At 37.4% G+C, this 17502-nt stretch overlaps 2 protein-coding genes and 1 long non-coding RNA gene across 3 annotated transcripts in view; 2 read left to right on the top strand and 1 right to left on the bottom strand.

Annotated features, from left to right (window-relative positions):
• LOC106962405 (F-BAR and double SH3 domains protein 2-like) overlaps positions 1-3585 on the top strand; it is a 46325-nt gene extending 42740 nt beyond the window's left edge. The window contains exon 20 of the mRNA XM_015056812.1: positions 325-3585. Coding sequence (XP_014912298.1) covers positions 325-408 — 84 coding nt within the window. The 3' untranslated portion in view covers positions 409-3585. The remainder of the gene's footprint in view (positions 1-324) is intronic.
• Positions 1-4042, bottom strand: part of LOC106962409 (uncharacterized) — a 14344-nt gene extending 10302 nt beyond the window's left edge. Inside the window, exon 1 of the long non-coding RNA XR_001427969.1 lies at positions 3903-4042. This is a non-coding gene — a long non-coding RNA (uncharacterized LOC106962409). The remainder of the gene's footprint in view (positions 1-3902) is intronic.
• Positions 4043-5566: 1524 nt separating this feature from the next.
• Positions 5567-17502, top strand: part of rsf1b.1 (remodeling and spacing factor 1b, tandem duplicate 1) — a 19821-nt gene continuing 7885 nt past the window's right edge. Inside the window, exons 1-11 of the mRNA XM_015056811.1 lie at positions 5567-5758; positions 8612-8703; positions 9355-9447; positions 10083-10288; positions 10382-10500; positions 11302-14249; positions 14354-14635; positions 15450-15554; positions 15645-15724; positions 16622-16676; positions 16760-16872. Coding sequence (XP_014912297.1) covers positions 5605-5758; positions 8612-8703; positions 9355-9447; positions 10083-10288; positions 10382-10500; positions 11302-14249; positions 14354-14635; positions 15450-15554; positions 15645-15724; positions 16622-16676; positions 16760-16872 — 4247 coding nt within the window. The 5' untranslated portion in view covers positions 5567-5604. The remainder of the gene's footprint in view (positions 5759-8611; positions 8704-9354; positions 9448-10082; positions 10289-10381; positions 10501-11301; positions 14250-14353; positions 14636-15449; positions 15555-15644; positions 15725-16621; positions 16677-16759; positions 16873-17502) is intronic.

Raw genomic sequence — 17502 nt, 5'->3', positions numbered from 1 at the left:
TTTTTTTTTTTATATTTTTTTATATATATTTTTTTTTTTTTTTTTTAATTTATTTATTTTTATTTTTTTGCTTCATATAATAATGAATTGGAACTGTCTTTATTTTATTGTTTTGGTGTTAGAAATTTTTGAAAACTTACCTTGAAAATGCTTAAAAAGTGCTTGAATTTTACTGTGGGAAGAGAGTGCAAACCCTGTAGTATTATTTAGTTGTATTTCTCAAACAGAGTAGGGTGTATTTTCCTTTTTTTTTTTTTTTATCATGATTGTATTTTGAAAAGCAACTTTGTTGTGATTTTGTCTGTCCTGTTGGGTGTGTTGCAGGTCCGTGCAGCTCCTCCTCCCCCAAAGCAGCATCCTCGCGGCCAGGTGAAGCGCCGGGAGGAGGTGGAGATCACGCTGGTGTGAAACTGCTCTAACACCGACACCCCCAAATAAACCGGAGGACGCTTAACGCCCCGAGAGAGCCTGGAGACGTCCGGAACCTCAGAGGGTCGGAATAATGTGCCTTTATCGTCTGTTTTTCCTGCTCAGTTAACGCAAACGAGGAACATCATCTGCTTTATCTGCATCTGGAATATTTACAATACCAAAAAAAATTACATTTTCTCTTAGTAAATTAAGGGAAGCTTACAGAAAAGGAAACAACTCGTAGTCAGCAGAGTGGATTGCACTTTAAGGAACACTTTTGAAGCCACGTTGACTTCCTGGAGGTGATTAGCTCCACATAATTTACTGATTTTCAGTAAGTTTGGCCTCATTTAAACCGGTTCACGTTAAATTTACAATTTAAAATTACCCTAAAGCTCATTAAGAAAACAAATTTAACTCTTAATTATGTTTTATCTTTTCAGCTTTTAATAATTTAAATTCTTGATTATGATGATATGTAATTTAAATTTGCATCCTCATCTTGTGTCTGGAAGTGGGCTGTCGCTTTTAGATTCAGCACAAAGTCCAGATAAAACGTTGAAATTCATAATTAAAAATGTGGCTTAGTTGCAGGTGTTAAGATTTTTGTACTATGTAACAGAAAATCTTAGCTTCTCTCATTATAATGTGATTCGTTTTATTTTCTAATTTCTTAAAAAAAATGTAAGCATTTAAATGGTTACATACCAACATGGTATTTAACAGTGTCTTATTAAAACGGCAGTTTTCTCATTGGGGAAAAAAAAAAGAAAATATATTAAAACAAAGTTTTTTTTTAGAATAAGAAAAAATGTTAAAACAGAAAAAGTTTTCTCCATAACATGAGAAAAAGACGTTAAATAAATGGCACTTGTCAAAAACAGTAAAAGTGTTGTAACAAGAAAGTTTTCTTGTTAAAAGAAGAAAAAATGTTGAATTGAAAAACGTTGACGCTGTAATGAGATATAAAAACACGCTCCTCTGACAGATTTCTTGCTTAAGAGATATTTTAGTTTTAATGACATAAAATAAATATTGTTTTAGTATTTTGTGTTTTTGATATTGTTTAAACCAGAAGGTTTTCTCGTTTAAAAGAGATTTTGCTCCTGAGTTTATTTCCTGGCAGTTAAGAGCTTCCGCACTCATCTAATGAATATTAGAGGAGGCAGGATTTAGCTGCTGATGCTAATCACCTCCTGGCTTCTTATTTATTTGTTTTCCTGCTGAAAAAGAAGAAATAACTTCCCCACGGTCCATCTTTTCAATCCCAAGCTGAAGAATACTGTGATAAACAATAAAGTTCGATTCATTTTATGGATATTTTCAGGCCATTCATGCTTTTCTTGGCCAAAACCATGCTTTTAAATTCTACTTTCAACTTGTTTAGTTTTATTTTTCAAAGTACGAATAAGATGGAAATCTTCCTAAGTGATAAATCTGTCAGAAACTACAATGTTATCCTCATTTATTTTTTATTAAATGTCACACTTTTCCATCTTACAGATTAAAATTAGTGGCAGATTATTATTATTATTATTTTTTTACATTTTTATGTGCCCAATCAGAGCGATCTTTTACTGCTAATTTTTTTTGTGTTCCTGATAAAGTAGCAGCTTCCTGATCACATGACCCGCCGATAAAATAAAACTCTGGTCTGATCCCGACTCCACACGGCCGAGGCCGGTCCTCTCCGCCTTCAACGCAGCGTAACTGGAAACAGTTACACCAACAAAGGGAAAAGTGGCAATTCTGTTTGTTTTTCTCCTTTCAGTGACTTCCTCTTTGTTTTTTTGTTTGTTTTTTTATGCCCTTGTTTTCGCTTTAGAAGCAGTTTAAGGAATCCTGTAACATAAACACACACTTAGTGTAACGTCTTGTTGTTTTTGTGTCCTGACATCCAGTTTTGGATGTTTTTGTGATGTTCAGGGTTTCTTCGCAGTCTGAGGGAAAATAAAAAAATCTGGAATATGATTTCAGGATTTTTCAGGTCTGGAAAAGTGGAAAAATAAGAGAAAAGGAAAAAAAATCTCCAGACTTTGTTCCCTAAATGCTCAGCTTCCTTCCTTCTTTATGTCTCTCTCAACCTTCTGTCTTTGTCCCTTTTTTCCCTTCCTTGTGTCATCTTTCCTTCCTTACCTCCCTCCTTCAATCCTTAATTCCATCTATTTTTTTCCATCCTTGATGGCCTCCCTTCCATCCTTCCTTATGTCCTTTATTCCTTTCTTGTATCCATTCTTCCCTCCCTCCCAGTTTCCTTCCTTGTATCCTTTTTTCCCTTCCTTTCTTTCTTGTATCTCTCCATCACTCCTTCCCTCCTTCCTTCCTTATGTTTTTATCTTTAAAATTTTAGGAATTAAATCTCGAGTTCCTTTTTGATGGAAGCCATTCAGGAACCCTGCAGATCATTCAGATTGTTCCATCTTAATGTTTTTTACCATCTGGGGCAGCTAGCAACCACTGGCCGGAGCTACTAGCAGCTACTAGCTGGAGATGCTAGCAGCTGCTAGCTGGAGATGCTAGCAAACGCTAGCTGTCCCATTTCTTAGCGAAGCACTTTCTTCACATCTTCTTGTTCCCTCTCAGTATTGTTGATGTTTGAGGTTTGTTTGAAAGCCGTATTCGTATAAAAGCATTTATTTTATCAGCTCTTTGTGTTATTTAGCCTTAAATAGCCACCGTAGTGTCTTTACTGCTTCTGTTTTTGAAACATGAATAGTTTACAGAAAACTTGGAGATGGATATCTGTAAAAGAAAAAAAAAGAAAAAATAATAATAGCATTTTCTCTGTTTGTTTCACTAGATTCAGAAATAAAGACCTTTTTATTAAACAGTAGATAATTAGATCAGAGGGAAAGAGATATCTGTCAGCCTCGTTGCTGTGTTCTCGTTGATCTCCTTGAGATCTGAATGACATCAAACTTATTTTTGAAGTTTGCGTTTACCCTGTTGTATTAAAATGAAATCAGACTGACGTCTCGTTTCCATCAGAGACGTTATTGTTGTTGTTTTAAACCTGCTACTGGTCCTGATTTAACGCCCAGTTCACTGATAAAATTCCCATTTTTAATGTTGGCTCTGCAGACATTAAATCTTCAGATTTACACACCAGTGGATGTTTGACTGTATTTATTGTGTACAAATAAATGTGAAATAAAGATAGCTTAAACGAAACAACCAAGACTCCACTCTCTTCTCTGGTTTGTTGTATTTTATATAATGAAGTCTGCAAAAATCTCAGAACTTCAGGCATGTTAGAACGGCCCTTAGCGGCTGGAGGAAGTAGGAGACTTGAGGCAGAGAAACAGTGCAATCCCACTGGGAGTTTATTCACCAACATATAACACACAGACAACCCTGCTTACAAAGGCCTAGGGTCTCAGCAGCAACCACCCTAATGTGGCCAACATGCAGCCTTTTATAGTCCCTGGCTGTTCCAATTAACAAACCCACCAAGAAACAGGGTAAAACAAAATACATACACACAAACAAACTGACAAAATAACAAAATCTTCAGAATAATATACATTACCAAATGCTATTCATTTTAAGCATCTCTAAAAACACATTTCTATCGGTATAAATATAAATCCAACATTAAATTTATAAAGTGCATAGCTCTATTGCTCCCCCTCTTCCATCTACTTTGATCTCTTCCGGAACCTTTAAAAGATGCTCTGGCCCCTAGGGAATCTTTTAGCCTGAACACCCTGCAGAGGAAGAGAGAGGTAAGCCACACCCACACAAAGCCTTCAAACATTTCAGTGCATTTCAGACAGTCACCATATACTTATATTATAGTTTGTTGTATTTTAACAGGACACCATCAGTTCCAGCTGAGATGCCACTGCATAAAAACACACAATCAATAAAATACTTCAATCTCTGTATCCGTTTCTTTTATCATTCGACATGAATTTTTTAATCATTTAACACACATTTTAAGTGTTGTACTTCCAAGTAATGAAGACCTTCATTACAAGGCATCTTCCAAATCTCAGCTTGGATTTAAGGGACGAACAGATGAACATTTCTGCAGTTTTTGTTTTTATAATGAAGAGAAAACTGGACCATCTACGCTCCAAGCTTCACCTCTGGTCTTAGACTGGGGTCTGCAACCAGCAAACCTTTAATATCTAGCTTAAGATTGTGTTAAATAAATTGGGTTTTTTAGACACAGAGATAATAAAATTTGTTCCATTGTCATACAAATTAGCCATTTCCCTTTAAATGTTTGGCATCTGAAACTTAATCATTTTAAGTGATTAGGATAAATAAATAACATTAGTTGTTCAGACTTGGTTTTTTTCTCCATTTAGATCTTAAAAGGATGCAGTTGTACCAAAAAATCCAATTTTTGTTCTAAATCTTTAATAGAGACTATTTGCAAATTAATTTGCTAAATTAGATTGTTGAAAACTCAATTTATTTCAGTAACTTCAGCACCAATTGAGACACACTGTATAGATTAATTAGACAAAAACTGATGTTTTAACACCTTAATTTTGCTTAATCACGATGACTTTCTTCTAATGGTAAATGAAAACCTGACAATTAACATTAGAATATTACATAAGACCAATTAAAAAAAAAAAAGTAGAAATGTGGGTTTAATGAAAAGTATGTTACTTCATAAAGGTTATTTCCAAATTGAAAGTGAATAGAAATTGTTTTTGGTAACTCAGACCGACATTAACCCAGGATAAGTTTAATCTGATTTAACTTCAGACAGTGGAAAAAGCATTTGTGTTTTTTTATTCAGTGCATAAGCTTCCAATTTCAACTAATTATATATCACATGCCAGTCAGCTATATGACACTTATTAAATATATAGAATAAAATGCAGTACTGAGGAAAACACTTAAATACTTAATTTCTAGTGAAACATTTATTGCCATTTTTAATCCAATCCTGAAAGGGATAATTGGGGTTATTTCTATGTCGACAACAAAAGTGAATGAATGGTTAAATATATCATTGTAATCCAAGAGAAAAGATTACAATTTATTTGAAAAAATACGTTTTTAAAATGTTTTTGTTTTCAGGAAAACAAATCACGTCATCTAAGTGTAAAAAACAAAGGATGGCACCTGTCTTGTTCTTAGCATCCCTTGTTCCGGTATTGTTTTATTTTGTAACAACACCGGAAGTCGTGTGCACTTTCGCCGCTGGGGCTTGACACTGGTGTGGAAAAGATGGCTGCTTCGGCGGCAACAGCGAGTTCTCCCCCCGGTTTGTGTCCAAATTACGCCGTGGTTTGCTCGTTCCTGGAGCGATACGGAGCCCTGTTGGACTTGCCGGAGCTCACCTTCCCTCAGCTGGAGAGATACCTGCAGGACACATCCTCAGGTAGGGCAAGAAAGCCCGCAGCAGGAGGCTCGGAGGACGCGTAGAGGCTCCTGCCTTGCATTAATGATAATGGGACTGAGCTAACGTGCTAACCGCTAATGTTAGCTGTTATTGTGTGGATTTTTTTAACCTTCGTGTTTACTTAAACTCAATTCAACCGCCTCCCAGCCATGCTATTCAAGGTTTTAAACGTCTCCCCGCATATTTCCATGTTGATTAAAACGTAAACATGTCGATTTGTTCGATGTTTTCTGTCACTTTTTAGCTTTTGAATTGAGCTTAATTTTTCCCCAGCCTTTATCTGCTTCTCGTGCAACAACACAAGCATAAATGTGCGGTGAAAACACTGTCTGTGTGTTCGTGGGCGTGATGCGAGTTCTCGCAATAAGCCGTGTAAAACTGTATGCTGCTGATAAATCGGTCAGAGTGTTACACGGATGTTGGATTATGCACTTTATTTACAGTTAAATATATTCTCAGGTAGTGGATAGCTGAGCTGAGGCTAAGTTAGCTGCAAGGGTGACGAAATCCGGCTTGACTTTCAAAATAAAACTCATTTAAATACCCAAGCAGACTTATCATCATGTATTTTCCTATTTACAAGTAACTTCAGCAAGTACTTGTATTACTTAGGCAAGTTAGTCTTTGTAAATAATATTTTAATCTATTTTAAATGTGTGTTTATGTTGTTTAAAATGTCGATACGTTGTCTTCCGGTGCTTATTGTGGCTAACTTGACGCTTTTCGTGCGCTTCCTATTTGAAGTGCTGCTGATTGGGGTTTAATTTCTACCTCTCATTAACATGTGCTCAAGCTGCACTGTGGAAACTTTATTTTATTAAATTAATCGTAATGAAAAATCCTAAATAGATCCAACGTGATGCATTTTCTCAGAGCAGCGTGATGTGTTCATTAGATTAGATTGAGTTTATCTCCACTCTAAGGAGGTACTTTTAAATGCTGACATGTAATGGCAATAAATCATCTAAGGGGGGCGCTATGTTATTGTTTAAAACAACTTGCAGCAACAGGTAGAGAAAACGCACCCCTTCATAATATTGAAAACCTGCAGCTCGTAATGTTACAGAATGTCTTCAGGTGTAAAATTGCCATAATTTTAAATTCAAACATACAAAAATACCTGATTTTATTTTTATTTTAAAATAAATCATCCTTTTTTGAGTGTGAAACAACCCAAAATGACAGAAAAATGCTTTTAAATTTGAGTTTTAAATTTGTCTTTAAGTTTGTGTGACATGTTTATTTGTAAATTATGGAATAGATTTACAGTCATTGATCTTTATTGCTGTAAAATTCTGTCTGAACTTCATGGACCGCTCAGACAAAATGATATGGTTGAAATAGTTTTCATTTAACTGAACAGGTCGTCTCAGTCAAAACAAGTAGATTCACTCATTTGTTAGAAAGTAAATTAATAGAAAGGGCAAATATCCTTTGTATTCATTTGAAAGAAATAATGTTACATATTTAATAAAAATATTATGAATGATATAAAGACAGCAAGTTTGTTTATAGATCAGTAATAAAATTCAATCTTAAAAATGCTCTTGTGGTGGCGCAGGGGCAAAGCACAACCCATGTATTGAGGCCTTAGTCCTAATGCCAGTGGTTGCAGGTTCGATTCCTGGCCTGGTGACATTTGCTGCATGTCTTCCCCATCTCTCATAACCCTCTTTCCTGTTGAACTACTTTTGAGTAAAGGCCACTAGAGCCAACAAAACCTTTAAAAAATGCTCCTGTGATAATATTTAATAATCCAAATACTAAGCAACAGTGTTTAAAATTCTGATTTTTATTTTAGTGTAACTTAATCCATCCATTTTCTTATACCCTTGTGGGGTCAGGAGGGTTGCTGGTGCCTGTCTCCAGCTGACATAGCAGGCAAGAGGCAGGGTACTACACCCTGGACAGGTCACCAGTCTGTCACAGGGCAACACAGGACAAACAACCATGCACACACACACACCTGGGGACAGACAGTCATGTTTTTGGACTGTGGGACGAAACCAGAGTACTGGGAGAAAACCCACTGGGAATTGAACCCAGAACCTTCTTGCTTCAAGGCAACAGCTCTACCAACTGCGCCACTGTGCAGCTCTGTGCAGCTCTTTAATTTTCTTGCTTTTTTCTTATAGATGCAACTTATTTTTATACCTTCTATAAAAACAATTTTTAATATTTTAAGCCTAAAAAAATTAGTTCACCTAACTAAATTATTTGGAAAATGTTGCCTTTTTTATTTATTTATTTATTTTTTATTTTTTTAACTTTTATCAGCAAAGTCATTTTTTTCTTATAGATGAATCTATAAGAACCATTTTTAGTGTGTATTTATATATATATAAATATAATTGTAAGAATGTATCTAATTATTAGTGTAAGATGTCTTTCATAATTTTATTTTCAAATTTAAAAAGATAAAAAAGTAGTCCTTAAAAATAACCAAAAATTCCTTATTTATTTCATTTATTTGTTTTCTATCAGGGTAATATGTTTACGGTGTATTTTTATTTGTATTTGTATTTTCTCTGTTATGTTTTCATTATGTTTCACTTATTTATTTAATCTGAATTTTCTGGTTTTAAATCTAGAGAGACTCATCCAGGCGTTTGTCTTCCTTTACATTTTCCTCCTGTAAAGCTGAATTGAATTGAATTTGAATTGTCTTGCAAATAAGCTTCTCTTCTTAGAACCAAATATTGATATCAGCCCAGAGTTTCAGGTCGGTGAATCCACGTTGAGGAAGAGTCAGCATGTTGTTTAAAAACTTGTTAATCTGCTCAGATCCAGGTGTGAATCTGTCATCCAGGTAACGTTTCCCTGTCTCCTCAGTTCCAAAGCTGCTGGTTGATCTTCATGTCAAGCTGCTAAGGAAGATTGGGAAGTCGGTTTCTGCAGACAGATGGGAGAAATACCTCGTCAAGGTAAGCGCTCAGCCTTCAGGCTGCTTAGTGGAAAAGGATGAAGTTTGCTTTTATGATTTTAAATGTCTGCAGAAGGAAGAATGGAAAAAGGAAATGTGGTTTTCAGACTGTTTTATGCAATATTTACCTACTTTATGTATCACATTCTGATTTTTAGCACTTTAGCTTCAAGTTCAACTGGCCCTCTGGTTCATTTGTTTGAAGATCATAGAATCCAGCTTCTTGCCATCAGGTCAAAGATGAAACTGAGAAATGCTTTTGCATCAATCAATCCTGAACCTGAGCGCTAACCAGGATGAATTTCTATTTTTTGCTAATTTTTCCAGAGTGACTGTTTGTATATAAATATATGTAAAGACCAATGCTTTAATGCAGAACAAATCTCAGACTTGACGTATCATAAAAAAGCTAAGTTCTGTTTTCAGCTGCAGATTTTGCTTTAAAAATCAACATTTTCCCAATTTCATAAATTAAATCAAGACGCAGTTGGTTATAAGTACGTGAAACTTTGCATGTCTTGTTTCTGTATCATTCAATAATAATAATAATGAAACAAAGTATCTGACATTACTGAAGTTAATAGTTTAATGGTTTCTCTTGGTAAATAGTTTTTTTCTCCAGGAGTTTCAGTCAGTTTTGTTTTTGTTGCAGATATGCCAGGAGTTCAACACAACCTGGGCGTGGGAACTGGAGCAGAACGGCTACAAGGAGCTGTCCATGGAGTGCAAGACAGACATCCTGAAGGTAAGAGTCTGCTGGGCCCACTAATGAAAGTTTACTTCTTTATGCGTTTAAACTGAATTTAATTTCAGTTGATAAAACTTAGCAGGTTTGGATTCATGACCCAGTCCCTTCAGGATTTCATGATCGTTTGTATTTTCTTTGTTTCTTACAATAAAAATCACAGATTTTGTGGTTTTATTTTAGAAACATTTGCAAGGTTTTTTGCAATGTTTCTTCCTCAGTAATCTGCTTCTATCTGCATATAGAAGAAAAACATGACAAGCAGACGGATTGGACACAAACGTTTTTAGTCTTTGAAGAATTTAATTAGCTCAATTTTTGTTACTGGGCTTTAAGTTGACATTAAGTAAGGATGAGGCAGCAGCGACTGAGTATAATGGCCTCGCTAAGAAAATAGCAAAATAAAATTACAAAAATAAAGTAAAAAAATTATGACTTTATTCTCAAAATATTACATTGTTGCAATATTAGGGCTTCATTCTTGTAATAGTACTACTTTATTTTCTTATAACTTTATTTTTGTAATATTTTAACTTTATTCTGATAGTATTGTGATTTTATTCTTGTAATATTTAAACTTTATTCTTGTAAAAAAATTTCCATCATTTTCCCTATTTTCCTTGTTCTTGCTTCAGTATTTATGTGAGATCCAATTTGATGAGAACGTGAAGTTCAAGACCGCCATCAACGATGAAGATCCGGACAAAATGCGGCTGCAGCCGATTGGCCGGGACAAGGACGGGCAGATGTATTGGTTCCAGCTGGACCAGGACGACAACGTGCGGGTTTACGTAGAGGAGCAGGACGACCTGGACGGCGCGTCGTGGAAATGCATCGTTAGGTCGGCTGGCATCTAAATGCTCCAGCCACAGTAAAACAATGTCTTGATGTCTGCAGACTGATCAGTAAAATGTGTTTATTTTTCCTCCTTTAGAACCAGAAATGACTTAGCTGAAGTTGTCGCTCTCCTAAAGACACAAATCGATCCCGAGCTGCTGAAGAGAGACCTGGAACAAAAAAGTAAAGCAGAGGGGGAGGCAGACAAAGACAAAGGTTGGACTGCTGAAGCCCCATTTTTACACGCTGATCATGAAATAATCAACCACAGGAGCACTTTTGGAGATCAATAGAGGAAAAATCCACTGCACAGTTAGTTTATTCCAGTAATTTTGTTCAAATTCTTTCAAAATAAGCAATAAATCAATTAATTGCGTTATAAGGCACAATCATTTTCTCTACAGACAACAGTCTTTAGAGAGACCTGCCCCTCTAATGTCATTGAAAAGCCGACATTTTTGAGAAACGCTGCAAGATAGTTTACATTACCTGTCCCTTTTGCCTGTTTTCCCTGTCTAAGCTGAAGGATGATTATTTTTCAGAATGCAGTTTTGGTCACGGAGATTTCATAATCCATTTTAATTATTGTTGTTTTGTTTATTTTTAAAATGTTTTCCAGTTCCACTGTAAATGTTTTTTAGAATTTTTTTTTATCTTTGATACCAGATACCAGAATTAATAAGCCTGCACTTTTATTAAGTTATTAAGTTGAAAATGGTCTCAAAATAACATTTTATCATTTATCGCCATAATTTCTGGGACAATTTATTGTGACAATCCTACATAGAGTCTTGATGAATTAGTTTTTTGCCTATTAGCTGTAACACTAATATTAATGGAAAGTTTAGTGGAAGAAAAGAATCACATTCTATTTATTTACAAAATATTTTGATTTAAAAATCCAAAATACATTTCAATTAATTTTTGAACTGAAATTCAAAGATTTGCATTTGAATTAAAATGTTAAATTTTGAATTGAATCCAAACCCATTTCATGCTTTATGTCTTGTTTTTAAGGCAACACAAAAAAGGCTGACGATACGTCGGATGAAGACCTGAAAGACAAAAATGAAGGAACAGAAAACTCGGAGGTGAAACCAGAAAGTAAACTGCCACTAAATGGCGTCATCGAAGCTAAACTGGAGCCAGAACTCGTTTCAGAAACCGTCAGCACCAAGGCTCAAAGCATCAAAGAGGAGCCAATGGAGGCGGCGGACTCCAAACCGCCTCCGACCGACCCGACGCCACACTGCACCGCTGTAAAGGGAGAGGAGGTGAAGAAGAGCGGCTCGGAGGAGATCCAGCAAACCCTGAAAAATGACCAGCAGGCCAAAATCCCACTGAAGAAACGGGGAATGAAGTTCAGCGAGGACTTTGGTGAGAAAAACGGCACCATCACAGCACAAAATCTCTCTGTTCCCGAGTCAAATCTGGAGCAGAAAGTTCAGAGAATAAACGATCAGGTGAACGGCGAAGTTTTGCCTCCAGTGGACGGAGAACCCGAGAAACAGAGAAGTAAAGATAAACCCACGGAAAACCTTCCTGCTGCTGCTGCAGGTGGCAATAAATCACTCCAGGATGACTCGACAAGAACTGAAGAAAAGAAAACTGAAAACAGAGAAACAAACAAACCTCCCCAAGACGCAACGCTGGCGTGTGAAGACGGGGACAAATCATCCAATCAGGAAGAAGAGGAGAAAATGGACGAATCCGAACCAGCAGAGGTCAAAGCAAAAGAAACAGGTGAAGCAAATCCTGATGGTAACATCAGGATTTCCATTTCCTGTGTGGAAACGGACGTATCCGAATCGAAAAAAGAGTTGAGTGTTGGCGAGTCGGATTCATCTGAAGCGAAAGACATGAAGGAAAGCAACAAAACTAAAGACGTGGATCTTGCACAGGAAGTTTCTGCAGAGAAAGATCTGACGAAAAAAGATCCTGTAGAGAAAGATCAGACCATAAAAGATCCCGTAGAGATGGTTCAGACGACAAAAGATCCTGCAGAGATGGTTCAGACGACAAAAGATCCTGCAGAGATGGTTCAGACGACAAAAGATCCTGCAGAGAAAGTTCAGACGGTAAAAGATCCTGCAGAGAAAGTTCTGGTGACAAAAGTTCCTGCAGAGAAGGATCCTACAGAGATAGACTCTGCAGAGAAAGATTCAACGGAAAAAGATCCTGTGGCGAAAGATCCAACAATAAAGGAGCTAATGACAAAGGATCCTGCAGAGAAAAATCCTCCAAAGAAAGATCCAATGATCCTTTCTCCTGTAGAGAAAGATCAGACAAAAAACTTCTCTGCAGAAAAAGATCCTGCAGAGAAAGATTCGACAAAGACTTCTGCAGAGAAAGATCCTGTGGCGAACGAACAGTTGATAAAAGAGTCAATGACAAAAAATCCTGCAGAGAAAGTTTCTCCAGAAAAAGATATTGTAGAGAAAGATTTGACAAATGTTTCTGCAGAGAAAGATCCTACAAAGAAAGATTTGACGACAAAAGATTCTGTAGAAACAGATCAGACAAAAAATGTCTCTGCAGGAAAAGATTCTGTTGAGAAAGATCTGGTGACAAAAGTTCCAGTGGAGAAATATTGTGCAGAGAAAGATTCAACAAAAAATGTTGTGGCAAAAGATCCAACAATAAAAGATTTAACGGTAAAAAATCCTGCAGAGATGGAGTCTGCAAAGAAGGATCAGACGACAAAGATTTCTGCAGAAAAGGGCCCTGTGGCGGAAGATTTGACAAAAGATCCAACAAAAGGTCCTACACAGAGAGATTCGACAAAAAAAGATTCTGTAGAAACGGAGTCTGCAACGAAGGATGTGCTGAAAAAAGTTTCTGCGGAGAAAGATCCGGCAGAAAAGGATCCTGTGGCTAAAGATGCAATGAAAACAGGTCCTGTAGAGAAAGACCTGTCGGAGAAGGATTCAACAGTAAAGGATCCTTCAGATAAAGATCCTGTGCAGAAATCTGCTGAACCTAAAGCTACGATAATTCAGTGTGCTGATGCAAAAACAGACAAACCAATAATCACTGACAAATCAGGAGAGAGAACAGAAGCACCTCATGTAAACAAAGACAAATCAGAGTCAGGTACACCAAACAGAAAGAGTGACGACGTTGAAGAGGTGAGTTCAGAAAATCGACAAGACGTAAAGAAAGATTCAAACTGCAAAGATGGTACGATATGCGACTCCAGGCTTACAGGAGAAGAATCGGGTGATGAAAACAATCGGACGAAGATGCAAACTGATGAGAAAAACTCTGAACAGAAATCCTGCGAACAGACAGATAAACCATCTAGTCCTGCTGAGAAGAAAAAATCCCCCAAAGAAACAGGATCTAAACGGAAAGAGGAGGAAGTGTCGTTGACAATCAAGGAGCCACCATCAGAAAATAAGAAAGAAATTTCGCCTGACAAAGGAAAGGAGGATGATTCCCAAAAACGTGAAATAACGGATGAAGAAGCTCAGAAGCAAAACAAAACTGAGTCGAGTCCAACAAATTCAAGCAAAGAATCAGAGTCCTCAAAAGAAATGCCAGAAAAACAAACCAAAGGAGCAGCCGGCGACGCGCCTGCAGACTGCAGCAGGAAACCAGAACAGGTGCGGAACGGCGACGGGGGCTCTCCACCACAAGAGGGCGCACGTCGACGAAATAGGCCACCGGCGCACAGAAGAAGAGCCGAGCTGCAGAGGGAGGATCGCCACGGTGACTCGGAGTCGGACACGAACACGGGGCGGTGTCTGAGGCGGTCGCCGAGGATCTCCAGGCCAACGCAGAAGGCCGTGGAGGTTCAGGAGAAGAAGATGGAGAAACTCCCGCCCACTCCTTTTGCTCAGGACCATGACAAAGACCAAGACAAGAAAGAAGAGGAGGAGGAAGAGGAAAAGGCGGATGTGAAGACTGTTCAAAAGAAACCCAAAGAGAAAAAGGCTGATCAGGAGGGCCAGCCAAAACCCAAAGTAAGACCAATATCTGGTTATTATTTCTGATCATTTTTAAACTGATCCAGGGATTTTTATATATATTTTTTTTTTGTTACTAAATTGAATTGTTTTGTTTTCAGGGGAGAAAAAGGCGGAGAACTCGGTGGTCCAACACTCGAACGCGCAGGAAAAGGAAAAACTCTGACGACGAGGACGAGAACAGCGAGGAGTCATTGAGCGAAGAGGAGGAGAGCGAGGAGGAGGATGACAGCGACGAAGACTACAAGGTCGAGCGAAGCCGGAAGAGGAGGAACCGGAACCGGGAGAGGCGGAGCTCGGACTCGTCCACGTCTTCCGACGACGATCTACCTCCAAACGACGACCCGTGCAAACACTGTGGTCTTCCAAATCATCCTGAGCTGGTGGGTGGGCGGGGCCTCTGCTGGTCTGCAAACCTTCAGCCATTCCTTGAAATATTTAGTTTTTTTCTTGATCACCAATTAATGCAGACAAAACAAACAGTACAGATTAGCAAACAGATAATCTGTAAAATAACCAATCAGATAAGCAAAGAGAACAAAGAGCAACAAAGGAGAAACGGACAAAACACAGAACAAGTGTTGTCACAACAAAAATGAAATTCTTTATAAATGGGTTAGAATGCTGTTTTTCTTTTGTAATCATTTCCAGAGTTTTGCATTAAGACCTGCAACTAACAATTATTTTACTAATCGTTTATCCTGACAATTAATTGATTAATCAGATGAGAAAAGTCAGCACAATCTGAAGAAATTGTTAATTTTGTTGATATTTTGATATTTCTCACTTAAGCCTTTTTCAGAAATATTTTAAAAGATGTAAATAAACGAAACGAGCTGATCATATAATTTCAGTCGTAGGGATTTTTAAGATCCAGTTAAAAGTATTTTTCAGTCATGAGTCAAAGATACTTTAGCTTTAGTTAGTTATGTTTTGTTCATTGCAGCGATGGGTATTTTATTTATTTATTTTTTTAATAAAACTGCATTTTAGGGTAAAAATGTCAGATAAAACCAAAAATTGTCATTTTTACTGAAAATCCAAAAACTGGGTACCTGATTGAACGACCTCTAGGTTAATAGAACAAAAAGAGACAAAAACATCCTTGAAATGATAACGTTTATATAAAACGGAGCAACAAAATGTATGAGGATGCAAACAGAATCTTTTGTGTCTTGATCTGACCGTCTCCTGCAGATCTTGCTGTGCGACTCGTGTGACAGCGGCTACCACACCGCCTGCCTGCGGCCGCCTCTCATGGTCATCCCGGACGGAGAATGGTTCTGCCCGCCCTGTCAGCATGTACGTTCATGCCAGACTGTCGCTAACCAAAGATACAAGTGGGAAAGAGCTCTGAATGAGGGATGGATGTTCTTTTGTTTCCATCTGCAGAAGCAGCTCTGCGACAAACTGGAGGAGCAGCTGCAGAACCTCGACGCCTCATTGAAGAAGAAGGAACGGGCCGAGAGGAGGTGGGACTTTCTTCTTCTGCTTTCAATTATGGTTCTCATTTCTGCTCTCCCACTGACCCACTACAGCCTTCTGTTGTCATTGTTTATGTGCTTCTTTACACCAGAAAATTATTGATTGATTGACTAATGACTGATTGGTCTAACTAAACAGGAAGTCTGCTTTTGACCAAATATCACTACAGCAGCTTTAGCCCCACCCACTGGCTTTAAGAAGGAAGACCAACATTCCCCACTAGGGAAAATCATGTATCTTGCAACATATCAGATTTTTTTTATTATTTTTATCAATTACTTATTTGGTTTTAAATGTAATTTTGTATTTGTTTACATATTTAAATAATTAACATACTTCAGTAGTCATTCAATGAGTTGCTTATTTTTTTTAATATTTGGCATTTTGGGACCTCCATACTTGACCGTCTTTCATTTGATGCATTTAATAAGTTCACATATATTGTGCTGTATGTTTTAAGCTATAATCACTGAAGATATTCCTGGCAAAAAAACACCTTAAAATAAATTTTTAGGGTTTAATGACATGTACAAAGAAAAATAATCCATCTATAGTTTGTTGTTTGGTTTTTCTGTTTTAAAACAAAATCGCAAGAAAAAAAACTCTTCTTTCCTTTTTCAAATACAACCGCTGTTCAATCCACAATTTCCCAAATGGTGCACCAACAAAATATAAAGTTGTTTTTGCTTTAACTATTAAAATAAAATAAAAAAATCTGAAATTCAGTTTTTCTCATTTATTTTATAAACAACTAAAACACAATTTTTTCCCTTTATTATATTTTGAAATGGAAAAACCAAAAAAAAACAAATCATAGTTTTGAAATTAGGTTTTGAACTGCAGCAGCTGTTTATAATTGCTTGATGCGTTTTGAACTTGTGCAGGAAGGAGCGGCTGATTTATGTGGGAATCAGTGTTGAGAACATCATCACGCCTTCTGTAAGTACAAACCAGGCCTGGTCGGACACCAAGTGGCTCGCCTGCTCATGTTTGTGAAATAAAAGATGTTGAACCCGTCGCAGGTGGAAGTGGAGCAAGAAAAACCTGAGGTCGTCATCAAGGAGAAGAAAGAAGCAAAGCGGAGTAAGAGCTGGGGTCGCAGATCGACGAGGGCCAAGAAAACCATCAGCTACAGGTCTGAGGCAAACATTAATACAACTGTCAAGTTTTTTGCTCTAAACCACCTCAGCTTCTGCCCAAACTTGAAAAAGCTTGTTTCCCTCAAAGAAATGCAGAAACCACTCATCTCAGCGACATCTTTTATTTCTTCTCTTCTTGTCTTTAGATTATTTCAGTTGACAGTGTAAGACCACCATGACTTCACATAAGTAGTCAGAGTCACAGAGCAGGTTGAAAACCTACAAACAAATGAAAAAAAAACAAAAAAACAATTACAGGTCACAATGAACTAATTAACTAGTTTTCCAGGTAATGTTAACAATCTACTTTTAAGTTGACAGTGAATGAACAAACAAACTACATTCCAAACACATAAAACCCATTACATCACCAAGGCTAATTTGGTCTTCTGAATGCAGATTAAATGATATAAACTGGGCATAACGTCCAGTTCCTACCAGTGGTCTTTGTCTGCAGAGATCATTGTGAGCACAGGTGTGCCAAGTTACCTTAGAGACTTCAGATGGGCCTGAGTCGTGAAGGGGATGGGTGCGCTTGATTCTCTGTGATGCGTGTCCCAGTTGGGTGGAAATGGCAGATGCACTCACAAGNGTACCATTTGCCGTTTTAANTTGACAACAACAGA

The sequence above is a fragment of the Poecilia latipinna genome, unplaced genomic scaffold, assembly GCF_001443285.1.
Source record: "Poecilia latipinna isolate Pla-1442-1.1 unplaced genomic scaffold, P_latipinna-1.0 Scaffold1410, whole genome shotgun sequence".
In the NCBI taxonomy this organism is placed as follows: Eukaryota; Metazoa; Chordata; class Actinopteri; order Cyprinodontiformes; family Poeciliidae; genus Poecilia; species Poecilia latipinna.
This window is presented reverse-complemented; position numbering and strand designations above follow the sequence as displayed.